General features: G+C 38.9%; 2 protein-coding genes across 9 annotated transcripts in view; both read left to right on the top strand.

The window, feature by feature from the left end:
- The window catches only part of CARS1 (cysteinyl-tRNA synthetase 1), a 35565-nt gene extending 22234 nt beyond the window's left edge, over nucleotides 1–13331 (top strand). For both annotated transcript variants that reach the window (XM_082059504.1, XM_082059505.1), the window contains 7 exons: nucleotides 11–79; nucleotides 2950–3031; nucleotides 7435–7515; nucleotides 7897–7964; nucleotides 9311–9370; nucleotides 10668–10751; nucleotides 11836–13331. In XM_082059504.1, coding sequence (XP_081915630.1) covers nucleotides 11–79; nucleotides 2950–3031; nucleotides 7435–7515; nucleotides 7897–7964; nucleotides 9311–9370; nucleotides 10668–10751; nucleotides 11836–11970 — 579 coding nt within the window. In that variant the 3' untranslated portion in view covers nucleotides 11971–13331. The remainder of the gene's footprint in view (nucleotides 1–10; nucleotides 80–2949; nucleotides 3032–7434; nucleotides 7516–7896; nucleotides 7965–9310; nucleotides 9371–10667; nucleotides 10752–11835) is intronic.
- A 5873-nt stretch (nucleotides 13332–19204) lies between these two features.
- The window catches only part of NAP1L4 (nucleosome assembly protein 1 like 4), a 28743-nt gene continuing 20029 nt past the window's right edge, over nucleotides 19205–27918 (top strand). For 3 of the 7 annotated variants that reach the window (XR_014184684.1, XR_014184685.1, XM_082058815.1), the window contains exons 1-7: nucleotides 19206–19321; nucleotides 21255–21295; nucleotides 23526–23557; nucleotides 24783–24844; nucleotides 26397–26496; nucleotides 27426–27567; nucleotides 27704–27790. Coding sequence is in view for 5 of the 7 variants with exons in the window: in XM_082058815.1 (XP_081914941.1) it covers nucleotides 23544–23557; nucleotides 24783–24844; nucleotides 26397–26496; nucleotides 27426–27567; nucleotides 27704–27790 (405 nt within the window). In the remaining 2 variants the exon portion in view is untranslated. Of the gene's footprint in view, nucleotides 19322–19401; nucleotides 19560–19994; nucleotides 20073–21254; nucleotides 21296–23525; nucleotides 23558–24782; nucleotides 24845–26396; nucleotides 26497–27425; nucleotides 27568–27703; nucleotides 27791–27918 lie in introns of those variants that run through there. The other 4 variants (XM_082058812.1, XM_082058816.1, XM_082058813.1 and 1 more) reach the window with 4 other exon arrangements.

Raw genomic sequence — 27918 nt, 5'->3', positions numbered from 1 at the left:
CCTTGACCAGATTTTTGGTGCCATAGAAAGTGATGACACAATTGGTTTTCCTGTTGGAGGGAGCAGTCAAAACATAAATGTAAGTGAAGGACAAAGTACACGATGCGAAATTACTCTGTGTCCTTTGAAAGCTCAGGTTAGATAAAGTGATTACATTACTGATATGTAGCTGAATCGCATTCTTTCTGCGTTTAACATTTGAATCTGAAGTAATTAATTGGCTTAGGAAGCAGGATTTTTCTTTTATGAGAGCTTGATTTTTATAGGTTTGTTTGATTTAAAGACAGACAAATTGTATAGCAACCAGAAAAATAATTATCTTGTCTTCTGAATGATGAGTCTGTTTAAGAAACCACGTTAACGACAGACAGCACACGCTAGTGTGTAAGACTCATTATAAGTATTTATATGTTAAGTAGTTTCAAAAATATAATGACACTGATTGAACTTCCTTGTGGTACACCAGAAACCAACCTGGAGGCAGCTGGAGTTTTATCTGCATTTCAATCTCTTCTGACCTCATTTGTAGCCACAATTTTTATCTGGCTTTTGAAGGCTGTTTTGCTTTGGTCACCCAGCAGTTCCACTGTGATTCATAATTTTTCTGGAAATACTTAGGAGATACCTGATGAAAGTGCTGATGAGCCCTGTAATAACAGTAATGTTTTGTGGTGCAGGCAGGAAAAATAACTTCACATGAAAGCTATCCACTTTGCTGTCTTTGTTCATGCAAAATATTTGACATGGACAAACCAGTTCTGGTTTTCACCTATTTTTCTGCATTCAGAGATGTGACCATATGTCCCTCTGTTCCTCCTTAGAAGGAATAATTATTAATAAAACATTGTGGTGTAACAAAAGAGCTAAACTTTGTATTCATCAAAGGAAGAGGAAAACTCGCTTGTGGTTGAAGAATGTGAAGGAACACTCATCTGATAATTGCCCGTGCAAATACTTACATTACTGTGCTGTGGAAATCTCCAGGAATGCTATAACAAGGATAATAAGAAAGATGCTCAGTATTCCATACCAAACCCCATCAACAGTGAATTTAATTTAGCTCAGAACTATTTTGAAGAAGAAAGGCAGCACCTTGACACTTATCTTTTTGGAGAAAAGGAAAATCAAATATCTCTTTAGCGCTTCATTTAGGTAGTGTTTACAACAGATGTGCTTTATGGAAGGATTTGCAATAGTTTGGAACAAGAAGCTAAGGCCTTTCAGTCTTTTAAAATAATGTTGCCAAGAGTAGTAGAGTCAGAAGAATCTTGTGCACAAAGAATCCCATGCTAACATCTGTTAGCACACTTAGAAGAATCTTGTGCTAACACCTGTTACGCATAAGAAACTTCTAGTTTTATCACCTAAGACATTACCGGTTTTAAGCATTATATTATAAAGATGCATAATATCACAAATGTTTTGACTGTTTCATTAAATATTAAACCCTATTTCAGTCTTCCGTGCATATACTTATTTTTCTTAGCAAAAAATACCAGGCGAACGTTCAAGATTGGAAAACTTCTCATTAATTACAGGAGGCTGTAGATCAGGCCTTTTGTTTCTTTGTCTAAATTGGAGATGAAGGAACTAATAGAGTCATTATCTCCAGAAAAGGTGCAATCATCTTCAAATGCTTTGAAAGAACAACTAGCTTAATTACTGTGGTTCACTAATTTACTTGAAAGGGGACAGAAGAGATTTGAAGTCAGAAAACCTCAGGTTCCGTAGTCTCATTTTCCAAATGCATTAAGTGTTGCTGTCAAATTAGTTATTTCTGGAAATAAAAATCTTTCATCTTTAACTGGCTGGTAAAGTAGTGACAGTGCATGTTTTCCTGACACCACTTCATTTGCGTGTTGAGCTGGTTTCAGTGTAGAGGGTGTACTGGGGTTGTGACTGTTGCTTACTTTCCATAGTCTGTTCTTTCTGCCAAACCCGTCAGCAATGGTTCCAGTTGTGAAGCTTTTTGCATAGTATTCACATTTATGAAAAGTTTTAGCAGAGCCCCTCAGCTCCTTTCACATGGGCACTTTTAGAGCACAACAGACTATCCTGTTAATTGTACAGAAATTTGTCATGGAGATTAAACAGCTGGGAAGGACATGTGGAAACTGTAGGGGAAACAAGTGTGCATTTTTTTTTCTCTCTCTTCCCCACCCTCCAAAGTAATGACACTTTTAATTTAAGCAGTCCCCTGGGTGTCTGGCTTCTCTTGGGATTCCAGAGCAGTGTTGGCAGACAGTGCTGATCTCTAGTTGTTTTTTGTAATTGCTCACTGCTGTTCTTCACTAACTGCTTGCTGTTGCTATTCACTACCATTGAGAGCAGGATTCTCAGGACTTTTTCTTTGAGCTTTCATGACCAGCATTTACTTACATCTGAAATAATTCAACAGTAATCTCTCCCCACTTTTTGTTGGGGAGGGAGTCATTAAGAATACGGACAACTGCACTGTATTGGAAATAAATATGATTAACATAAGCTAACATCTGAGGAACAGATCTATGTTCTAATGAAAATAAGTCCTAACATCATTTTCACCTGGTATTATGTCTGACAAGCAGCTGGACCTAAGTAAGGCAACACAGAAGATGAAGGGACAAATTTGTCTGGATGCTGTTTTTATTGCTGTACTGCATTATAGTTAGCTGGACTGTAGTTAGCATATCCCTGTGGAACTGATAGATCTGTAACCAAAAGGAGACAAAAAAGGAAAGGGTAGAGGCAGAAGTCCACAAATTGATTTTATCTGCACAAAAGGAAAATTGTCAGCTAATGCAAATTGTCATCTATCCTTTGACATCAATAGTGCAATGACAATTTTTATTGATGCATATCTGCCCTGAGGGTTAAGTTCCATCCAAGAGCACATAAATATGAAGTGGGTAAGGACATGTTTTATATCTAAATGATGATTAGCTAACTGTAGAAATAATTATCCTGCAGATTGAATCTACAGTGATGCCATACCTACAAGTTCTTTCTGAGTTCAGAGAAGGAGTGCGACAAATTGCCAGAGAGAAGAAAGGTGAGAGTTCACTTTTTCCTGTATTGTTGTGCCAGAGACTCAGCTTGTAAGAGTCAAACTGGGGGGATGAGCCAGCTGATAGTCTCTATTTGCTTAGAGGCATCTTAAAAAAAAAGGGCATCCTTAAATCAGAGCAGGTTTGAATATCTGAATCTCTGCTACTTGTTTCTTTAATTTGAGAAAGTTTTACAGGCTACTAAAGTAATTTTCTTTTAATTTCCTAAAGAATCTGAAAGTTCTGGAATGATGAGGTCTAGTTGTTTCTGTAGATTATGGGATTCCCTGCTTTCTAGGTATTAAAATACCCATGATCTCTACCCCAAGGGAGCTCAGTTCTTTTAAGTGTAGATTGCTACACAATGGTACTGTCTGTGTAAATAGCCTGAGATTTTCTTAAGTAGCCTGAGATATTCATTCTTATTTGTTAGTATAGTTGGAATTGTAGCTCCCCTGATGGTAACTGAGTGTTCTCCTTGGAGAATTCATTTGGGAGTTTGCTAGGAGTTGTTTTGGGCACTTTTTTTTCTACCTCTGAAAAGCTTTGATCATGCTGTATGTGTTGGCAGCAGAACTACAGAGTGTTAAAAAGGTTGTTCCATTAAGCCCTCTTTGATTTTACCAGTTCCAAATGGTGCTCTTACTATTTTCTGCTGTTCCCTGTAGAATTTTACATGTCTTCAATATGTATTTGATCCTTGTTTTCTTAAAACTTTTTACATGGAAATTTGTACTTGAAGGCAAAATAGGGCATTTTAAAATACATAAAACATATATAAATAACCCATATATTATACAGAAATATAAAATTACTTGTAGTGTCTGGTTGATAACCTATTCAGTTGGCAAAGAATCTGAACCCTAATGCTGCTACTGTTTTGCATTCTTCTAAGAGCTAACAAGTTTACCTTAAAAGCACAAAACTGTATTTCTTAATTTGACTACTCAGCTGTTAGACTCCTATAGGTCTAATTGATGGTGAGAAATAGGCATATTAGCTCCAACAGCAAATACTTGATGTAATTTGAATTAATTCAAGAAGTTTGTGTGTGTATCCTCAGCTAAAAATGTGACCTTTGGTCTTTCAATATTTAACATAAATACTCAATTTATATGAGGCTTTTTTCCCCCCTTGCTTTTTGATGGTTGAGCTAAACTGATCCTCACTCTTAACAGTGATAAGGTTTAACTATCATGTGGCTTCTTGTAGATCAATTTTAGAACATACTTAGCACTAGATTGCTTACTGGCACATGAGTTTCTTACTTGGAAGGTATTGATTTTTTGCCTGAAATAAATTGGGCAGTAAGAATAAAGCTGGATCTAGTTGCTATTTGGTTGGGATATGGAACAATCTGCAGTGGGACGAGGGAGGCAACTTTCATTAAACTACTTGATATATGGAAGCTGAATGGTGGTTGGCAGGACCTGCACTGACATGCAACTGATTTGTTTCCCTGTATCCATTAAATTCTTGCATGCAGGATGTGTTAAATTACTCTAAAAGTTTTTCGGATTAATGGCTGGGCATATTGCCTCTACATGGTTGTAAGTAAAGGGGGTTTCCCCATCATAGTCCACAATCTGTATTGCTTCAAGTATTCGTAGAGGTTAAATAAAAAGTATGCTGTGTCTGTAAAACCTGCAGAGTAATACAAATGTCCCCATTCATATGCATATAACTTTTAAAAATGTATCTATATTTACAAAACATTTCTCAGAACAGCTATTTGTAAAACTTTTCTTTTTGTAAGAACCAAAATGTATATACTCTACAAAAATTTTACCATCGTCCAGAAAGCTAACATTCAAACATATTAATAACATTAATTCTCTATTTTGTAAGCTTATTAGTATGCAACTGGAGATCTGTACTGATCATTTGCAGTTGAGTCTTGACTTAATTTGTGAGCATATCTAGCAGTGATGGTACACACGAAAAAGCTGCACTAGCTGTACAAGCAAAAGAAATACAGAAAACCTCTGCAAAAGACATCAGTGACTGGTTGGTCAGAACATCTCTATATTGCATAGCCTGATGTTTTACTTGAGTACTTGACCAGCTGCAAAGACCCTGTATGATTGTCTCTGCAAAGATGCACAGTGGAGCAGATCTGTGCTCTAGTGCAGCCCCTAATGCTTGGGAAGAATTCTCATGAGTGACAAATCATTACTCAGATGTTCAAAAGGAGCAAGTGTCTTCAGTTGCTTAAATTGACTGCCCTGTGGTAAAGGTGTCCATGACTGAACTCTGCCTGCGTCTTCATTTCAGCCATGGGTGCTGGTGCCATGTGGTATCTTACTCTAAGTTGTTTCTAGGACACAGTGGGAAACCCTCTGCCCTCTTCCTGAAGTATCATGAATTGGCCAGAATCGGGACAAACTTGTTCATTGTAACTGTGCCTGCTCTTGTCTTTTGCTGCCAGTCTTGACATCCAGCGTTCTCAAGATACCTCAAGCTCCTCCTTTTCCTCCCCATCACAGTGTTCTCATTCACAACAGCACAACATCTGCTTCACATCTGAGGCCCTTGGCTTGAAACTCACAGAAAATGTGAAAAGAGGCCTGGGAAACAGTTACAGGCTCAAAGAGTGCTTAGCTACCAGGGCGTTCAATGGGCACTGGTGATAAGATACTACCCCACTGGTTTCCTCAGTGAGGATAAAGGCTTATATCTTGAGGCAGCCCATAAACAACCCCCTGCCCAATCCCTAAATACCTGTGCTCTGGAGATACCACATGCAAAGAACAGGCACATTTCAGCCCTAAGAAGCATGGTGCTGACTCGTCTGGATAACAGGACTGATCAGATGATGTGTCCTTTCATAAATAATATGTTTTGTTATACATTTCTCATTATTCTCTATCTTGATGGATTTCTTCTTCTTAAACTTCCAATTATTCATTATTTCAGACAAGTAAATATTTATAACCTAGCAGACACTGTTTTATTGAATAAGCAGTAGGTATATCTTATACGTTCTTGGTATGACATGCAATTCCTTTGCCTAGGTTAGACTCAACACCTTTTAGTATTAACAGCCAGTGAGGTGATCTTATCCCTCGTTTATCTTAATGGCTTCTTTAGAGTTGCATCGAACATGAATGTGTTTCACTGTGTATAACTGTTCTGGATTACGAAAAATAACTACTTAGTTGTGGCACACAAAAGAGCTTCTATAAAATTAAGTGCTTTCCTATACAAAGAGAGTCACAGAACACTTCCATGCAATGAAATAGGGAGGCTGTTCCTTTTTATAGGATTAGGATAGTTGATGCTATTCACTGTTCAGCTCTCTGAGGCTCTAAGAATTACGGAAGAGATGAAGGCTCAGGGATGGTAGTTTTATCTACTGATATGTGCAGTGTTGAGTACAGTCTCTAGATGGTACCTTCTACTGCCAGAATTATTACCTTTGAGACCCCTATTACTTCTTACATTTAACCAGCCGAGAGTTGCTGAAAGGGAGAACATTTGCTTATTGCAAGCACGTAGTATCATCTAACTCGAGAATTTATCTTGTCACACTTGGTAAGCGTTTCCTCTTAAATACAAGACCGTCTATAAAAAATGCCCCTGAATTAAGTTCACAACAGCAACATACAGGGTCTTCTTGGTGCATTTAATTCCTCTTCACAGTTCTGCTAATTCTCAGCTGATGATACAATTTCTCATCCAGGTAAATAACTTGTATGAAGATCTGTTTTTCTCTTAAGGCTTGATAGCATCTATTTCAGTAACATCTTGACTTCTTAACCATTTGCCGTCGTTAAAGGCTCTCTAATAAGTTTGCAAGGAACAAAAATGGTAGTCATGGCGTCCTGATCACCATCCAGAAAGCCAAATAGAAATTTTCTGTTCTGCTACAACTTGTTTGCTTAAAAAAAGCAGCTTAGTCAGACTAGATGAAACCTATTCTGTACAAACAGGAGATGTTTGGATTACAGTTGCTCTGACAAAATATGTGTAGTTATCAAAACATCAAAATCATAGTCCTTCAGAGGCACTGTTAGATGTAGCTTGGGATATGTTAATCTGTGATTTTTCTAAAAAAGGCTTCTTAACCCTTCTTACTGGAAATTCTACAGCAACCATTAGGATCTTCCTAAGTCGTATATCCTTCCACTGTGTTGCACCATTCCTGAATTGGCTTGGGTTTTCGTTCTGTTCCCCTTCAGGAACAATGAGGGTATCTTGGAAGAAATTTGTGAATTTCAAGTCCATGCAGAAAAACATGCTGCTTCTCTGTACAGCTGAAAGAAGGCAGAACTTACTTAAAAGGTTTATAACTTTAAAACAAAAGACCTTTCTCTGGGCTGTGTGAGTGGTGATTTTTAATTGTATTTAAATAACTATACTTTTCAATAAATCTTACTTTACTAAAAGTACTTTTCTTCCTCTGTAGTAACTGAAGTTCTGCAGTTGAGTGATGCTCTTCGAGATGATATCCTTCCTGAACTTGGTGTTCGGTTTGAAGATCATGAAGGTACCCAATTATATGTCTTGCAACTTTGTAGGTAGCTTAATCTTACTATTTTCATAAGAAGCAGGAAAACAACCTGTCAAAACTAATCTGGAATAATCCAGCATACTCAAGGCCTGCAAAACTATAGCATATAATATTTCTGATGTATGTATGCATGTATATTATAAATCTGTATATTGGAATATATAAATGGAATATAAAAATGTACACTGCAATATTTTTTATATAATTGTAGTACCTAATTTCTTAGTAACTTTTGAGCAGTTACTCAGTTGTATTTGCACTCAGCTAGCAAAAAGAAAACAGTTATCATGGGGTAAATACATTTACCTCTGACTATTCAAGCATTGGAAACTTATTAATCTGTTTTTGCTTCTTCAGGACTTCCAACTGTGGTTAAATTAGTGGATAAGGACACGTTATTGAAAGAAAGAGAAGAAAAGAAAAAGGTTATTATTTTAAGCATTTTATATTTTTCAAATTTAAAGTAATGTGTAAGGTGTGGATACTTTTACATATCTGATAACTTGTAAGAAAAATTTTAGACTAACAACAAGGAAAATAACATAAAAGAATTTGCACTAAAATTTGAGTGGTGTTCAGGGAAATAGTTTTTGAAACAGTAGCTTCTTGAAAATGTTGTACGGGACCTAATGAATAGCCCTAAGGTTTTTTGTTTCTTTTTAAAAAATCTTCATATAATTAAGAGATGTAGAATGTTGCATGCACACTATCTTGTCTCTCTGGAAGAACAATTCCAATGAGAAGCTAATGGGGACTTTTTTTGTCTGTACAAATGAAGTTGACATTTTCCATAGAACTAGACTGTATTTATCTGATATGTGAGAACAAAATGCCCTGGCTAAATCTTAATTAATGTAGTATGGATGAGTGAGATATTCAGAATGTGGGGATAATAATTCACGTTACTGTATAAAGATTGTGAATCCTAATTCAAATGCACAAGATCTGCACAGAAACCCTCCTTTTGGCACTTCCTAGCATTAATATGTGACTTTGTAAAATTTAAAAGTAACACTTCATATGTCTTTCTTCAGTTTTAATGAATGATAAAATGCCTCCATGACTAGAAATATTTGGAAGACTTTCCAACACCTCTCTTTCCATGTAGATGTTTTTCAGAAAAGGAAGAAGTAAATGTAGTTTCAGCCAATTACAGATATTTTCATCAGAGACATTTGAAGGTAGTTTGTATGTAGCTGCTGCGTAGAACCCAGAATACATTTTCCCTGGAAACAGTACTATGTTCAGTACTGTCAGAACCCTTGGTCTCTCCTCAGCAAGTGCAAGATGAGATTTTTGTTTTTCATAAAGTTTTGTAAGTTGGCTAAATTTGGATAGTTGTTTCCGTAGGAACATCAAGCGGTACAACTGCTTCTTGAGAAACTGTAATGTCTTCACAGTTTCAGGCAAGAGCTTAAAATATCAGTGAAATATGGTCTTTTAAAAAAGTCATTTGAAAAACATTTTTCCCTGTGAAATGGCAGGACTACTTCTTCTGCAGGCTTTGTAGGTTTTCTTTCGTATGTATGCAATCTGCATGCAAAATGCATTCTCCTCAGTTAAAACTGGTTTAACTGTGAAGAAAAGCAAATGAAATCAAAGTCGTACAGTGGAAAGGATCAGACAATCCTAATTATAAGGCATAGTGGTTTTGCTGCAGGTCATGCTGCCAGTTCTGCCTGTAATTAGATATCCAGGGGAGCTAGCTGGCTCAGATTTCTAGAAAACAACCAAGTAGTTACCTTTTACTCATTAACATTGCCTTTCATAGATTGAAGAAGAGAAAAAAAGGAAGAAAGAAGAAGCAGCCAGGAAAAAACAAGAGCAGGAAGTAAGTGTTCAGATCCTTTTAATCTGGTTTTGAAGAAAAGTGTTAACAGAGATAGTCACGTGCAGGAAAGATTATATTAGAACATAGGCTCTCTGCCCGGCCTTAGCTGGGCCTCCATTTATTTTTTTTTGTCTCCAATTTCCTGCTCAGAATGACTTTGGCTTGCAGTTCCAATTTGAATATTCAGGTCCTATTATAGGGAAACCATCTTCGAAAACACAACTACAGACTGCAAAGGCTTCTCAGAAGATCTTGTAGCACATATTTCAGTCTATAGACAGTATTACTTCCTTAATTCCCAAAGCAGTTTCTTACATGCTTGTTAGAGAAGATTTTGCATGTGTCATTTATTATTTTCTTCCCTTTCCAGTGCTGTAGGTATGTGTGAAAACAGTTGCTGGTTTGTTTGTTTGGTTGGTTGTTTTCTCTTTAAGAATCCACCTGTTCCTTATGATTGAACTCTGAAATGTAGTGTTTTGTAAAAAACACATTTTATCTCTGCAGTTGGAATTGAGATAGCTCAAAGGTTTTAGGCTTTGGATGAGGAGTAGACAGCCAGAGGAGATGGACTCACAAGGAGAAAAGATTGTTTGCTATGCTGATGACTCTAACAGTACAGGAAATGCGCTCCTGGCTTAAAAGAGGAAGTAAACTTTTAGAGAGCACTGTGTACAGAGAGACAATCAGATAAATAGTATTTATTATCCACAAATTCTAAGTAGCTTTTTGCATTCTTTCAAAAAATTGATTCCCTTGCTTTGGGCATAAGTTACTTGGAAAGGATTCCAAGATGTGTTTGTTTACAGATAAGATGAAGTTCAGTTTATTTTCAGTGCAATTACTTGCATCCTGATTCTGCTGTGACATGCAGAGAAACTGTTGCTTTTCAGCAGGAAACTGTTGATAAAGGTGGTTCCCTTTGCAGTGAGTTAATTGCTGAATATTCTTTACTCACAGCAACTATTCACTTTTGTGTTTATACCTAAAACTTTAAGGAACCCAATCAGCAAAAATCAGATGTAGTTTTTGACCTATTAAAGCGAGTTATTTTGAGTTCTGCTATGCATCTGTTTTATTCAGTTGTTCTCTACAGATTTAAAACTTTTTTTTCCACCATACAAGCACAGCTAAGACTTACTGAGTTGTTCCTCACTGGAAGTTTATTTTCAAATGATAAATAATTGTGAATTAAATGCTATTTGATTTGTAAATTATAGTCTACTTTTTGTTTTGCATGTGACAGGGTGTCAGTAATGAATGTGATGCTAATGCAGTTAATGCATGCTTTATATTACAGGCAGCAAAACTGGCAAAAATGAAGATTCCACCACATGAAATGTTTAAATCAGAACATGACAAATATTCTATGTTTGATGAAAACGTAAGACTCTTTTCTTTAGATAGGGAGTGGTTTTCCTTCCCCAGTGGTATGTAATTGTATGTGTACCTGGCTGATCTTGTTCCAAAACCTCCAGGGTAGTGCTATTAATGTAGTGGGTGGAGGGAAGGAGAGAAAGAAAAAGTGATACATTGATTTTATTGCACATACTTTGCATTGAGGAGCAAGGCTCTCTGTTAGCCATCATTTCAAGGGTATTTTAATTGTCCACTGGTCTCCTCTGGGCCCTCTCATTGCAGAGAAAATTTTTCTGTAGGTATTGTGGGTAGGAATATGTATGATGTTTGTTCATGGATTACTCTGTTGCAAGGCAAGGAATTCACTTGCATGTACAAACTCCCCAACTCTGCCAGAACTGATGGAGACATCCGTGTTTCTCAGAGAGCTCCTATGCTTCCTTTTTGGTTCTGCCCACTGTTTTGCTCTCTCATGGCAAAGCATATCTCAAGGGGCTGCAGAGAGAACTTTGCTCGATTGCTCCCCTTGAGGATAAAGTTGTTACCTGGAAAACATAAAGCACTGCTTTTTCAGCACTTCATCCATGACATTGGTCACGCTTCTCCCTGTCTTCTTCACCCATGCAAATTCAGGCCCTGAAGGCCAGTAAAAATGGAGATTGTAAATACTGGAAAAATTCCCTGCAAGTCAAGGAGAAATCCATAAAAAACTCTGATCATACTTTCTCCATCAAGAATGCAAAGCTCTTACTGCTTCTGCTTTAAACCTTGGATTCAATATTCTAGTATGATTAAAAGTGGTTTCTTAACCATCTGGTTTGGGATTAGTCATTATTCTCTTAACTGTAACCATCTAGAAGTTAGTTGTCTAAGCTTCCCTTACTTAGTCCAGGACAGAAAATAAATACACCCCATGACTCTTCATTACCTGAAAAAGGAAAATACACAAATAGTCAAAGTTGTCAAACTTTTAGGTGACTAAAATTAGCTAAGATGCACCTCATCCTGACAGTTTGTCATTATGTCATTATCCCCCTATCTTTATAAAACACGATTTCATAAGGAGCAAAAGAAATCCAAGAATTTATCTTATTTTTTTTATGTTTCAGGGCTTTCCCACCCATGATACAGAAGGCAAAGAACTCAGCAAAGGACAAATTAAGAAGCTAAAGAAACTTTATGAAACCCAAGAAAAGCTATACAAGGAATATCTACAAATGGTTCAGAATGGAAGTGCAAATTGAAAACAAGAGGACTCTTTTTTTTAAAGGCGAGTGCTGGGTCACCATTGAAGAAGAGAGCATATACTGATGCTCAAATTCCTGTTTACACTTTCTATTAGGTGCAAAGTAAAAATCCTGTTTACGTGGATTAATAATGTCATCTGGAAAGTCAATAAAAATCCGTTCTTAAAAAAAGCCAACCTGTAAGAACTTTCTTTGCAACAACAGTAGCAGTTTGAATGGTTGCCAGTTCTATTTGGGAAGGTGCTGCTTAGTCAGTGAATCCACGTAAGGATTCCTGTTTCTTATAGCTGTCCAGGCTTTGGTTAATTTGTCCTGCATACTGATCTCTATCTAAACCCCACTGTAGCTTGCATTCTTGAATATATCACAGTCAGCAGAATTTATTACTAAATGGGAGCTGAGTAATTTGTCCCACAGTAAGAACAGTATTTTCCAGATGACTTTAGTATCTTTACATAAGCAGGAAAAACTGAGTAATTCCGTTATGATACTTACTCTAGCTGCTGTTATTAAAAATTCTTGTAAGTATACTCAGAACACTTTGCACAGTAGAAGCTAACAGTCCCTTTGTTGCAAAAGGGAACAGATATTCATCTTTGCTCAACCTGCAGTTGAAATCAAGTGGAGGAGTACAAGGCAGACATTCAACGAACAGCTGGGGAAGACATGAAGGGCTAGTGGAAGTGGGTGGTGTGTTCTTGGAGCTAACCCTCCAAGGAAACAGCAGTGCTGCCAAAGGACTTGATACCTGTTCAGAGCCAAGGGGAATTAACAGAGGGTTTCCTACTGAGATACGGTTTGTGGATTGGTTTGCAATTAAGAAATACAGCTATAAGTTGCTTATTATTCAAGACTGATGTTTTTAACATGACAGTTTAACCCTGCTTCAATAATCTTTCTGATGTCATATGGTCACAAGTCTGCAGGGACAGTTCTCTGCTGCCTAGTAATGCATTTCACTGGCAGTATCTACTTCACGAAATCCTAAAAAACATCTCACCTGCTTCACAACTGCATATAACAGCTATGTGTCTGATATGCAGAACTATATTAATCAACTAATAAACCTCAAGGTGACTTGCGGAAGGTTATAGCGTGACATCTCTGTTCTCTCAACTCTTAGGTCCATGCTATAACCATTAGGCTATATTCCTGTCCTTAATTAAAACATCTTTGCTTTATCTTTTTTGTATTTATATTCCTCCTTCTGAAGAATGAACATATTTGGAGTAGCAGAAAGGTCTAGTAGGTTTTTTTCCCAGTTTGTCTGTATTTGCCTTTGAAAACAATTATATGGTCAGTAAAGCACATGCGTCTTGTATGCAGGTAGTATAATAAAATCTGTTGTGAAGTACAAATTGTATATGACCTTTGTATATTGGGAAGAATGTAGATCTTTATGCCACAACCATATTTTTGAAATGAAGTTTACAGAGCTTTTCCTTTAGCTTGCTATTTCTAATTTCATTTTGCATTCAGTATTTTTTTTATTCTGCTAATTTCTAATTAAGTGTATAAACACATGTTTAAACTGCACAGTTGTACTTTAAACAGCCAGCCACAGTCACAAGGGCCACTTCTCCATCCTTTGGTCTGCAAACAGAAGAAGATCAGTTGCATTTTTACACCATTCTAAATTCTAACCCCCTTCAACATTAGCAGCTCGTTGTTTTCTTCCGAACATGCTCCTCCACGACACTCGTGCACTCAGGACATCCATTAAGGGATGGGATGTGCCTAAGCTGCAGTCACAAGATGCTGCTTCTCAGCCAGATAAGGTTCTCCAATTCCAAACTCCCCGCAGTCCTCGACAGATTCCAGGGTTAGTTCTGCAAACTTCACAGGAATCCTAGACCTGAATAATTTCTAACGACAGCACAGACTTCACTGCTCTACCTACCTTTCTGACCATGAACTGCTTCTGAAGGTGCTACTTAATGTCAAATAGTGAGAGTAATTTGCTTACAGAAATTCTTTTTTGGTGATCTGAGTTACCAGTTGTTTAAAGCTATTAATAGTTAGCATGTCACTACTGAGAAGCCACTGTTAATCCATCGCTGTCTGGGATTCTAGTTTCTTCAGGACATCTTCATGATAATATACTGGCTTTCCACCTACTACACGCAGTTTTTTCTCTTCCTGCTGTGTTTTCAGTAGCACCTCATTCAATTCCATGGTTTATCTACTACTTCAATGTAGAAGCATTTTTTTTAAAATGGCCTTTTCCCTTCCCAAATGCTTCATTTTGTTTCTGGGGCAACTCTCCTTGCACAGAGTCATATTCTTGAAAAGTTATAATCCGTTTTTTCTGTATGCTTCCCACATGCACATACTCCTTCTTTGCTCAATATTTTTAAAAAAATCATAGTTAGTCATGTCAGATAAGGACCTCTGCTGTATTTACTGCTCCATTAATGTTGTCTTCTACCTGCAAAATTATTTAGCTCATGCTTGCCATTTCTGTGTTTTGTCTGATTGACAATTTGTTTTAAACCATGATGATTTGAAAGAATCCTTATCCGAAACATCAGTGCTGCTAAAGCCATCTTCTGCTACAGCAGAAACAGCATTCCTGTCTTTGAATTCTCTTTGAACACAATCAAAAGTCTCCTAAAATTAATGGTATTCTTTTCATAGACATCACAAGGATCAGAGCCTTTGAAATCCTCTCCTCTTCAGGCTCACCTTGTGTCTTGGGTGATCATTGCTCTTCAACACAACTACTTATTCTCCCCTGCTTTTCATAGTCTTTTGCTATCTAGTTCATGCATTTTTGAAGCTGCCGCCTTCAAGCAAGCTTCTCACTTGAATCCTCCAGCAGTAAAGCCCTCAAAATCTTCCCATACTTGAACGTTTCTTCCAATACTTGAACTGGTTTTCCAGTTAAAATTTTCTTCTTCCTATCTGTTTCAGCTATCCTTGGAAGTCAGTATTGTCAGCAAGGAAAATGTCTGGTTCGTGAAGCATCTATGAGTTAGTGGACCGGACTAAGTATTTTCTATTTAAAAAAAAAAAAAAGGCACACAACTGGCAACTCTTCCTGTAAAGAAGCTGCTAAGATTTTACTTAACAGCAAGTTAATTTGTGCTCTCCAAATAAAATCAGAGTAAATTAATATTTTGAGTTCCTTTTTTTTTTTTTCCAAAAGCACCAGGATAATAGAAAGAATGACCTTGGCAAAGAGCCAAGAATTTGTAACCAAAAACAAGTTGCAGAGCTACTACAGATTGGTTCCTTTTATCCTCTCTGGAGCCACAGTTTAGCAAAAACTTAACACTGTGCCAAAGGTCCTGGTGAAGGAAAACTTGGTAACCACCAAAGAATGCTGCAGCCAGGATTGGATGCACACTAAGATGACTACTCGGTGAAGGTGTTCCAGCTCATCTGTGTGATCACTGAAATGCACAGCGTAAGACCTCTTCCCTGGCAATCCATCAAGGTGGCACTTAAGTGAATTCCACTGCACTTGCCTAGTGAGACTCACCTGGCAACCACAAGAGAAATGCAACAGCAATGATCTGCATTCCCTGTCTTAGTCACCTGTCTCTCAGCAAGGCAAATGGAGAGAGGACTCCACAGTATTATAATTTTTTTTATTTCATTTTACAATGTACATGTATGCATGCACTTGCTCAGGGAAGCTAGTCTGGAATATGATTTTCTAAGCATTACGAAAATTAAAATTCCCACAGCAAAATCTTGGAATTTTTGGAACACAGACCTCATAGTGGTCTGTAAAACATGGAACTTTTTATTTTCCGTCTATCTAAGAATTTATTGAGAGATGGTAAGGTAAAAGTGTGGTGCTTCTGTTTTTAATTGCACCCTTGGCTGAAGGCCAAACTTGGCAGTAGCAAATTTTCTGTATTTTGCTCAGAGTGTGCTTTTCAGCCTTTGCAATGTGAATATTCACATTGATGTCAAATGTCAATACTGCTCCACTGACGAGAATAAGTTCTTCCATCACTGTTTGTTCAGATACTGGTAGAAGAATCTGTGAATTGTTCACCCTGGTCTTGTTGCCTCCAATTTTCTCAAACACTTTTAACTAATGAGTGCTTAATTACATTTATGATACTGTCTTTGACCTCTTTATCCTAATGTTTGTATATGCTGTCTGCTGTGCAAATAAGCAAATCTCTGCAACATACCGTACATTCCTTCAGCTTATTTTTCTACATTATAAGCTAACACTTTCTGGTGGTGGTAGCTGTTGGACCAACTTTAGCTCCCTCTTTAATTACAGAATTTCTACCAAACAAATATGGAAAGGAATTTTTACTCGTCTCTCTGATTTCACAGGGCAATTTCTATACAAGTCACTGCACCACATGCATAGTATTTAGCATGCATAGTACTTAATGTGTCTCCTGAGACAGAACAAATTAATTAAGAAGCACATTAGCTATTTAGTACCAAGACTCCACTTAGCAATGATCAAAGTTCTTCCTTCAGAAAAAGTCACTGACGAACCAGGTCTTATCTCTCAAGTTAGTTTGTGAATGTCTGGCATCTCACTGAGAGCAGTTTCCATTAATACCCACCCAAGGGCAGAAGCCACAGACGCTTTAATGCCAGTTTCAGATCTCAGCCTAAGCTTTCTCTCCAGTGTCTAGTGCATCTGTTCAGCAGCTCTGCCATAATCCCTTCTCCCAGTTTTGGTTCTCCCAGCTCTCGGGTATGCTAGGCTGCGTGTTTAGATCAAGCCAGGGTGATTCAGCAAATATCTTTTTGCAGCTCTCTGCAGGGTATGAGCACCTGACAGCAAGATGACTCCACAGATCATGCCTATCTGTAGTCCTAGTGTCCACCACCGTGCTACGAGAGGTTAGACAACAGTCAGCAAAAAGCCCTTGCTGATCGTGGGAGATTAATGCCTTTGGAGAGGGGCATTAAATGCAAGGATGTAAAGTAATTTAAATATATGCGTTCAACTGACATCAGTGGAGGAAGAGAGCCAAATACTTCCAGCACTCTGGACTGTTTCAAGGTTTTAATAATTGGTCCAGAAGAAACCCAATCTACTTTTACAAGACCATCCTAGTTCTAATATAATTCATGGTTTGTAGCATTTATGAGAACTGCATTAACAAGATGGTGACTAATGCAAAGGGGCAAATGCTACACATGCCACAGAAGATACAGCAGAGCAACAGAAAGTCTGAACAGGGCTGCAGTGCATTCCTGCAACAGCAGAAAGGTGCAGCTACATCTCAAGCAAAACTCAAGCAAAACCTCCTACATCTCCAAACATCTTTTGTGTGGAAAGGAGAAATAGCTTTTAACAAACTGGAGACTGACAGGAAAAGCTTGAAAGAATAGTTAACAGCTGTGAACCAGCAGCAAGAACAAAAGTGTGAGGCAGGAATACCTTCAGATAAATCCTCCTTTCAGAGTTCATTATGCTCTTCTTTGGAAGACTGATAATTGTGGCCACTGTAATGATTAAAGTTGTCCCAAAATAAGAATTCATGGAAGTATGAAGAGGCCATTAACCTACTGATGTTAGAAGAAGGTCTGGTATGGAAAAATAGGGAAAAAGAGTTGGGAGCAAAGAAAATAAATGGAAGAACCTTCTACGGAGCATGTCGTCTGGCCCACCAAATCTGCTTGTTTGTACAAGTGACTCTACATTCCTGCAGTTCTTTAACGGTTTGTTACATTACTCAAAATTACCTTATTCCTTAGTTACAGTATTGGTACCTATTTAACTAACTATTCCTTAATTATTCCCAGCACTAAATTCCTACAAAAACCTGAATTAATACAACATTAATCTATCGCTTGGTTGTTAATTAATTAATATTGGTTTCATAATTTCCAAATTTTGCCCACAATTGTGATAAATCCTAGTCATTAATTACTGAAATCCAAGATGAATTTGCAGACCTGCAGAACACATTTTTTAGAACAAGGGAATCCAGTGACACAATAAATGGATAAAGGTTTTTCCTACTGAGTGAAAGATTACTAAAACTCTTAAGTGGCTTCAAATGCTGAAATTGCACTGTTCTAACATCATGCTACACATCTGCTGCTTACAAGTCACCATACAAAAAGAAGCCGGACTGTTAGGGGATTATTGTTTTGTGGTTGTTGTTTTGTTTTGCTTCTTTTTTACAGAAGAGTAAATTACAGCCATATCTATACTAAGAAACAACGCTGGAAATGTGAACATCTGCATTTTCAAAAAGGTGCTCAATCTGAAACACCAGAAAGGGCTTTTTAATAGGAAGCACTCAGGTCTTTGATTTGCCTATCAACTTTGAAACTTTAGTCTTATCCATGCAGATTACATACAGAGCGGTTCTTAAAATCATTATCAGAGTATTCATCTAGTTAAAATGCAACCCTCCAACAGAGGTGCATGTACCTGCTAGGACAGTAAACCTCACACTGCAGGTGACAGGCATCGCCAGGTCTTGTCTTTGCAGCTGAAGAAACTGGAAAGCAGCACCGCATCCCAGCACCCAGGCACTGGCGCCTCAGAAACCGCGTTTCCCAGCCCCCTGCACGGACAGTCCCAAGCACAAGGCCAGGGCCCGGCACAGCTGACTGCGTGCGGCTGCCACATGCAGCGGTTACGGGTCCTCGGCACCGCAAACACGCCTTCCACCCGCCGCCTCCTCCCATCTGCAGGGAGCACCGAGCCGGCAGCTCGGCGCACACATCCCGGCGCTCAGCGCTCAACCGCCGCGGCCAGCACGGCCAGAGCCCGGCCCGCCCGAGGCCCGGCCTGAGCCAAGGGCTCACGCCGCGGCACCGCCAGGGGCGGCTAAAGAACACCTGGGAGCCGTAACACGAACAGCGGGAGGTCACCCCCTGCGCCTGGGCGAGGCGGCCCTCGGACACGGGGCGGTCCAACCACTGCCCCAACCACCCCCCAGGGCCGCCCGCCGAGCGCCTTTCCCGGCTCGTTCCGAGGGCGCGGCCTCCAGCGCGCAGCAGCGGCGGCCGCCGGGCGCCCCCGCCATGTTGCTACCCACCCCACTCGCGGCCGCTGTCGCTTTAAGGACGAAGGCACGAGGCGCCTCACCCCCCACGCCCCCGCGCCGCATCACGCGCTCTCCCCGCGCGCCGCCAGCCCCGCGCGCACATCCCTCCCGCGCTTGCTCTGTGATTGGCTGAGCGCCGCGTCGTGGTGTAGTCAACATGGCCCGCGTGCGGCGCAGCGGCTGTGGCGCTGCCAGGGCCAATTGGCGGCTGCTTTGCTGAGGGGGGCGCCCGCGCTTCAGCCAACGGGAGAGAGCTTTCTTGGCGGCGGCGCAGCCCGGGTGAGCCTGCGAGGAGCCGAGCGGCTGGCGCTGCTGCCTCTGCTGCCTCTGCGGGCGTGAGGGGGCGCGGGCAGGTGAGGGCTCGGCGAGGCCGCGGCGCTGAGCTCGCGGCCTTTGGGCAGCGGGTGGCCGGTGGGACCCGCGGAGGGCCCGAGCTGGCCGCCGCGACTGCAGCGCGGGGATGGGACGGGACGGGGCGCGCGTGCGGTAGCCGTTAGGGCCTGCTCCGGGGTGGAGCCCGGTGGCGGCGGGGCCGGCTGGAGCCGCCTGGCGGACAGGGGCGGGCCCGGCCCGGTCAGGCACCATCTTAAGGTAGGTTTGAGAAGTTTGGACCGGGAGAACGGGGACTCTGCGTGGCTCTTAGTGGCCCTGGGGTGACGGAGCGGTTCTGGCCACATCTATGGCCGCTCTCGCCCGCCCTGGGTAGCCTGCCAGTGAGCCTTCCCTTCCCCGCCCTCCCGGGGGAAGTGGGGGAGGAAGAGGGTGGGAGAGCTGTTGTTTGTGGTGAACAATTTCTCCGTCTCTCTCACCCTGCGGTGCCCTAGTTGAGGCAGGCCCGTAGCCGCTTTGGTCAGGCGCGGTTCTTTCGTTTGACCTCATCCGCGGTCTTGCGTTCCCTCAGCCGGGTGTGGGAACTTGGGCGCTCAGTTTTCATTTCGAGGTTCTCCATCTCCCCAGTGAGGCCCTGTTTGCAATTTTTGCTGCTGCAGCAGCTGTTTACTATATATGTAATACCAGTGTTTGTAGGATTTGTCGGAGGTTTGTCGGAGTCTCTTCCTGTAACGTCTGCCTGCAAAGCTTCAAAATAAAAAGGTAGAGAAGCAGGTATGTAAGGGGTGTCAAACTCATTTTCACCCGGGGCAACATCAGCCTTGCAGTTGCTTTCAAAGGGCCAAATGCAATTTTAGGACTGTATAAATGTAACTACTCCTAAGTTGTAGGTAAACCAGAGCCACTAGTCAAATTTTTATAAAGTCATATCTAACCAAAATAGTATTCCCTCCAGAAAAGTTCCAAGGTGAGATTAAGCATTGCCAATGTTCAGGACTTGTGCACAGGTTAATGAGTTTTTTTCCTCTTGACTATTTTTTTCATTATTTCTTCTCATTTTCCTTACAAAAAGTATCAGACTATTATGTTTGTGGCTTCCCACAGGGTTGCATCCCAGCAGCTCTCAAACGGAAGTCATGACTTTCCCTTCTGATTTGTTGTAGTTACGAAAAACAGTAACAATTGTGGGTAGAAGTCTTCCTGTGAGTTCAAGACTCCATTAGTTTCCTGTTTCATATTCTAGTTGTGTTTAGAAGGTTTGTACAACAAAATGTAGGTGGTTTTAGCAGAGAATACTTACTCTTGTATTTATAAATATGTCTTGCCATTAGAAGGTACAGACATTTTCTTTAAAGTTGCATCCATCAGGACATGTCCTTATAATGAATTTTTGCTGTCTCGGTGTGCATCAAGCTTATGGTTTCCTGCTGTTTTAAGTGACTAGTGGTGTGTGACATTTGTGCTTTGCAGCAGCCAGCTTTGTGGGACAACTGGTTGTTGTAGTCCGCTCTTTTTCAAAAGCCTAATAAACACATTAGTTATTTGAAAACAGTGAACAGTCCAGCAGAAATAAGATATGGATTTGGTCCCTTATTTGTGGTGGCAGCAATAATAACAATACCTTACATTCTGTTTTTCTTGGAGTTCTGATAGCTTTCTCATGCCTTGTCTGTAAACTGAGCTCACTTGCTTGGAAAACAACTAAGGCAACAAGTATGAAGGCTCAGTGCTTTGCTACTGTACTTTTTCAACTAGCTGTCTGCATTTAACTTTGTCTCTCTAAAATCACTTTGCTCTCCCATCCCCTGTCCCCACCAGCTTTTACTGAACAGTTTTGTTGGTAACTTGGCAGCAGGTAAGTCTTTAGAGGAGACAGCTGTGGTGCAGTGGGTATTCACAAGTTGTTTTGTAAGAAAGCTTCTTGTAATTATTTATATATTTCTTTTTACTTTTTAGTTACCAAGGGAGCAACTTTAAGGAGCAAAACAAGACTTAAAGTATGTATTTGCATCAGGGAATGGTGTGTTTTTGTTGTTGCTTTTCTTGTTTCTTAGGTGAATGGCTTTTGTCAGAACATGTCCAATTCATGTCTGTTCCAGTGGAGATTAATTCAACTACTGTTTAAAAGTTATTCAAGTTATGGGAACTTTATTCCATGTTTTCCAAACATAAATGAGAACGGAACAAGAATCTTGTCTTCCCTGAGCAGAGTTGAGAAGTAATTCCCTGCAGGAAATACAGCACAAACAACTAAGCAGAAGAATTTGGATGTGAAGTGTATTTTTTTCCATTAGCTCTGTCACTGGGCCTGGGTTGGAAAAGACAAGTCTTTGAGGCTAATTTTCAAGTAATGCGAGTCTGTATTTCTAGGTGTTTATCATTCCTTGCTATAATAGTGGGTTGAATTGTACAACTTTTTGGATGAACTCTGATATTAGGTCAATTTGCTATATATTACCTTTTTTATCGTTATCTTTTTTTTTTCTTTTTCCTGTCTTCTGCCTGCTCTGGAAAGAGCTCCTTGTAAGTGCTCCTTTATTTCTTCAGCTGTAAGATTGCAAAATTCTTCTGTTTTGGTCTAGTGGATGGTTGCTTGCATTGCCACTTTCCCTTGTTACCTTTAAGGCAAGAGTGTTTGCAAATAAATATGCCTGGGTTGCTGAAATAAACCTAGTCTACAAGAAGCCCCTTCTGTTTCTTCCTGGACTTAATCTGTAGGATAGGCTCGTGCTTATTTGGTAGATATCAAGCAGATTTACTTCTTGTGAAATAATATATAATATATATATATACTTTTAGTACTTTTGTAAGTGAACAGAGCTTTCAACTCTATTGAAGTGGTTGTGAAAGTGTTACTTCTCTTAGCTTACAGCAGGAATCAGTGTTTTCCAGATGGGAGAGTGCATGCAATCTCTGGCCCCCCTGCTTTGGCTGCCACTCAAGATGTCATTAGCACTTAAGCTCTTCTTTGGTAGCCGTGTTTTGGAAGCTGGGCTAAAGATCAGCCTGCTTGGCCTTTATAGAATCTAAGAAATCAGATCGGTTGACTCTAATGAATGATGGAAGGTACTTTTTATTCTAAATTTGGCTTGCAGACTAACATCTGCTTTCTTGATAGTGAAAAATATCACCTGTGCCTATCTATGGTATGTAGTTCTTACTTGTGTTTATGATAAACTGTTCAGAATTGGGGGAAAAAAAGCCAACCTGTATGACTAAAATACAGGCTGTTTTTAAAAGATGGACCGAATTTGATATCACACATAATTTGAAATGGGGTCTATCTTTTTGGAACACCCTGTAGATAATACAGGCTTGAATATTTTGCCCCAGTAAAGAAATAACAGCAAAATAAGTTACGCAGTTTGGCTTCCTCTGATTTCTCAGGAGAGCTAATTTAGACCTTGGAGCTGGGATAGCTGCACTAAACTTGGTTCCAATCATTACTAATACCGAAACTTCAATTTCTATGTTTCCTCTTTGTTTTCTCACTCCTAAGAAATAAATTCAAGGCAAAGCTTTGTATAAGGGATTCTGCCCTTGTGGCTGCTGTCAGAAACCCTTCTCTTGGTAGATAATTTTCTTTCCTTCAGTGTTTTGCTTCTCTTTATGTAGGAACAGTTTTACGTTGTCATTCAGTATAGTGCAGCAGAAGCAGCTGTTCACAAAAATAGCCCTTATTAGACAAGTGGGCATATTTTTCTGCTCAGGTGACAAAAAAAGGACTCTGTTGTAATTCATTTGAACTTTTATTGCTTTCAGATCAGGCATAGTAATATAGTATATGCAGAGATTAAAAATTCATTATGTACTGTGATACTGTCAAGGAATTAGAATATATTTATTTGTTTCTCTTTGGCTTGATTTTTTTTTCAATAGAATGTGGAGCTAGTTTAGGAGTCTGTGACACTTGTTTGCAGACTGAATGCTTATGACCTGGTAGAAATGGGTTAACATCTGGAATACCTAACAGGAAAAAAAATACATATAAGAGGGATAAAGGAAAGCACATAACAGACTGTTTGAAAACTATGAGCAAGTTCCAATTTGGATTGGGTATTATGGGAGCTATTTATTTCAAGAGATTGTGCCTGATGAATTTCTTAGCAAAACCAGCAGCTATTAATTTATATCGAGGTTTTAAACAAGGACCTGTTCTATTTTCATATTCTCTTGGGGTAAACAAATTACCATGAAAGTATTTTTAAACTGTATTTTATCTTGCAGGTGGATACAGGCACACAGATGGCAGATAACAGGTATGTTGGACTGTTTATTGAAACCTGATCTTCTGTGGGAGAGTACCTTTTGCCCATGAGGAACAGATTACCAAATTTGGATAAGAATAATGTTATAATATTTTCTCTAACTAGACTGTGTTCCCATACAGCAAGGACAAAACACTCATTTAGGTATAGAAGCTGTATAGTGTATTGGATACAGAATTACTCTGTTCTTGGACTAATGTAATTTATGTTGTCTTGATTCAGTTTTCAGTGTTCATATTTAAATGCTCTAAAGACTTGAACAGTGATCCTCAGTGTTCCTCTGATCTGTATGATTTAAGCATGCAAAAGGCACTCATATTTTCTAGTTTTTGTAGCATTTTTGAAACAAGTAACAGTGTTAAACTGGTGTAAATACGTATGTGATGCTGGACTTTCAAAACTTGCAGTGCACCAGGGTAAGCTGGATGAGCTAGTCTATCTGGTAACTACCCATTTGCATATGTGATATCTTTTTCCTTTTGTATCTGAGGGTCAATTTCAGCAATACTCAATCTGTATTTTGCAACCTATAAATTGGCAAGGAGCACAGGGAAAGCTTGCTGGCTGCTAGCTCATTTTGGGCCCTCTCCAGCACAGGAAGTGTGATGGAAGACATTGCGGCAGAGAGGTGGAGAGGACAGGAACATTGCTTTTTAGTGTAGAAGCAATTGTTTCTACTTTTAATCAAAACAACTTGCTATAGAAATTTGAAACAAAGAGCTTTTATCTCTTATTTATCTTACTTTCTTAACTCTGTCTGTTCTTGTTTTTTTCTTCATCACTTACCCTAAAAGGGTGTCTTGTATTTCCACTTGTGAGTGATAACATTTTCCTGTTCAGAGGGACCCAGTACAGATGAAAGGCCAGCCATTTGCTTAATGAGATGAATTTATCTGTCACTGCTTTTTGTTTGGGGGTTTTTCTGTTTTGTTTTGCATTCTTGGTATGTTGATAGGTGCTTGTGGTGTTTGGTTGTTTTTGTATTTGTGGGGTTTTTTTCTCTCCTTTGCATTCTTTTCATCTTAGGAGAACTAGTTTCATATCCAGACTCTTAAGTTTTGAGACGCTTGAAGCCATAAATACCTTTTAGTGGCATACTTGTTTATAGAACTTGTCCTGTAGTAAACACTGAAAATTCAGAATATTTTTGTTCTTAAGTGTTAACTTTTTTGTAAAGTGATGCCTTTTTAGTATGTTACATTTTTAATTCTTTTAGTAAAACAGAAGATACTGCTTCAGATCCTGTGGAGGCTGCTAAAAATGCAAGTGACAAAAAAGGTAAGAAATACATGGTAGCAGCTAGCATTAAAAAGGTGGAATAAGCCTATTGCCTTGTGTATTGAAGCTTCTTTATCTACAGGTCCAAAACCTTTACAGTGAAAACTACAGAGATGTTCACTATTGAAAGCAAAGCAATGGTTTCTAGGGTACCTGTTCACTTTGATGTTTTCCATGTGTATTGCAGCCAAGAGCAAAATAAAGGCTATATTTTTGTAACAGTGAAAGTATTTTTGCATATGTTGTGACTGAGATGCTTTACTATTGTGTGAAATAACAGTAGATGCTCGCAATAAGGCCTGTGTAGACTAGCTTTTAACAACATGTAATTTTTATCAGCATGATTATGAAATGAGCACACCTGTATGTATGCTAGTGCTTTACTATCTTGTTTGTAGGAAAATGCATGTCTATAATGTGTCCTCTTGAGGCTTTTATTCTTTCTTTGGAAGGTCTACAGAACTGCTGAGTAATGCTTTTCAAATTAATACTCCTGTGCACAGAAAAGTTACAGTTCCATTGTTATTAACTTGAATGATCAAATTTATAAGTTATAATGAAATATGTTTCATGTATGTGGTTACTGAATATTCTTTAGGTCTCACTTTTTAAAATTTATTTTTTAAGAAAGTCTTTGACTGGCAATTGGAAATGGCATATAAACTGGTAGACGCCATTGAATAATTCTTATAGTAAAGTTGGGTTAAGAAAAAAACAAACTAAAACAAAAAAACCCTCCCAAACAAACACAAAATAACACACAAACCCACCTATATAAAAGCTTCATCAGGTTAGCATGTTCTGTGCGATTTTTTTTTTTTTTTTTTTAAATGTCTGGAGAGAAGAGCAGTGAGAAGGAATGGAAAGATTTGAAAAGCAAATATCTTCCCACTATGACCACCTGTGCAGTTATTAGTAAGGATTTTAACTGCTAACCAGAAGCATTTTAGTTCTGATGTCCTGTAAAAATAGTCTTATGTGAACTGTTGTGATGACTGAGGAGCTTTAAAGATTATTAAAGTTATCTTGATGTAAAAAAATTAGTAGTTGTCAAAGAAGTGGTTGTGGTGCTATGCTGCTTTGTCATACACAAAGTTTTTGTCAGTTTTTTTCAGGAGTGAGACTGAGAAACACTTCTACAAGTGTGTTGGACGTATAATTCAGTGGTTCTTCTCTTGCAAATATCTATGTGGCATATGAGCTACATCTAGTGTAGGGGGAGGATGGAGAAACTCCTGTTTTGCACTTTCTTACATAAAAGGGAAGACATGAAATTTGTTTATGTTGTCAATGTGCTACTTGCTTCTAAAAGCAAATATTTGGTATATTTGCAGAGAGAAAAGTGCATTTTTTGTAATTTTCCAATTTTATCTTTCTGAAATCTGATCCTGAGGTAATTTTGCTGGAATTATTAGTTAACTATTAATACAGTGGTGCTATTTGAGATCTGGAAAATAGTGAGTACTTTTACTGTGACTGCTCTAAGACACACAGTATAGTGAAAGTGCTATGTATTCAGACTTGTTTTAAAAGTGGGTTTCTGTCTTCATAGAAAAGCTAGCAGACCAAGTGATGCAAAATCCACAGGTCCTGGCAGCTCTACAGGAACGTCTTGACAACACAGCACTTACTCCTTCAAGTTACATTGAAACGTAAGTACAGGGCATAATAAAATTCTTGAAAGACTGAAAGTGTAATATAATGTTATTACTGTAAAATTAAGGTAGGAAATTAGAACAAATGATTCATGAAGAAAAGTGGTTGGCTTTAAGTGTGATTCATAGTGGCCTACTCTGGAAGGGTCAAGTTTTACATTATTTACACAAAAGCGCAAGCAAAATTTTGTCCAGTTCAGTATGTTCCCTGGCTGTTATTATTTTGGTTAGGAATAACTCACCTTGCCCCCTTTTGTTTCTTCTGTGACCCTTATTCTGTCAGAGTATGTGCTGCATTGGTGGATCATTTCTGTAAGATTGCTGTCCAGGATATAGTGGAAAGTTCAGGACTTAGAAATACTTAGTTTGGAGCTTAGTTTTATATTAAATTTAGAGTGGATTTAAACTTCTGAATTTTGCCTTTAGTAGATATTTGTGCTTTTATTTCTTGACTGGGAATAGCTGGTAGACCTCTTTTAAAAAAAAAATGCTAAAGTTATTTTTACCAACTTTATATAAATGCTTAATAATGTAAAGTACAGGTGGGCAGTTGTGTACTTTTCTGAGTACGACCCATGAATCAAAACTTTCTTTTGTAGAATGCATGATTCTTATTTTTCATAGTTGGATCACCATAACTCTAGTCACAAAGATTAGGTGTAAACAAAGGTATTAATTTCAGATCTCTGAACTACACGGGGAGGGTGGTGGCCCCAGGGAATGGAACAGAAGATAACACCTTTGAGAACAACTTGGGTAGGAGAGGATTCTTTCAACTTTTTGAAATAGGTTTTGAAGAATTAGATATGTTTGATAGAAGTTTATTTTAAAAATGCATTTAGTTATAAGCAACCTATTCCACAGTGATATGTTAAATAATGCTGAGGCAACTAACTTCTAACCTTAAAAAACTGTTTGGTTTTTAGTTTACCAAAAGCAGTGAAAAGAAGAATTGATGCCTTGAAACAGCTCCAGGTGAAATGTGCCCATATAGAAGCTAAATTCTATGAAGAAGTACACGATTTAGAGAGAAAATATGCAGCACTCTATCAACCCCTTTTTGATAAGGTGGGAAGACTATGTGTGTGGTTTTTGTCTCCTCGTAGCTGCATCAGTTCCCATTTTACATCTCTACATACATTCTCTAATTTTACATCTTCAATTACATTATTGTTTGGTGTTGTGTTTTTTTTTTTTAACACAGAGAAGAGAGTTTATTACTGGCGAAGCTGAACCCACAGATGCAGAATCAGAGTGGCACAGTGAAAATGAGGAAGAAGATAAACTAGCTGTGAGTACAAGCTGTGGGTCACGAACTACAAATAAATCACATATTCGGAATTAATTCCTCTACAGTGTTTTCCATTGAAAAACTCATGGGTTTTTTTCATTTAACTTGAGTGAATTGAAAAGATGCCT

Source organism: Streptopelia decaocto, assembly GCF_964273445.1.
Source record: "Streptopelia decaocto genome assembly, chromosome: 7".
NCBI lineage: Eukaryota > Metazoa > Chordata > Aves > Columbiformes > Columbidae > Streptopelia > Streptopelia decaocto.
The sequence above is the reverse complement of the archived record's forward strand: the minus strand, read 5'-3'. Positions and strand labels throughout refer to the sequence as shown.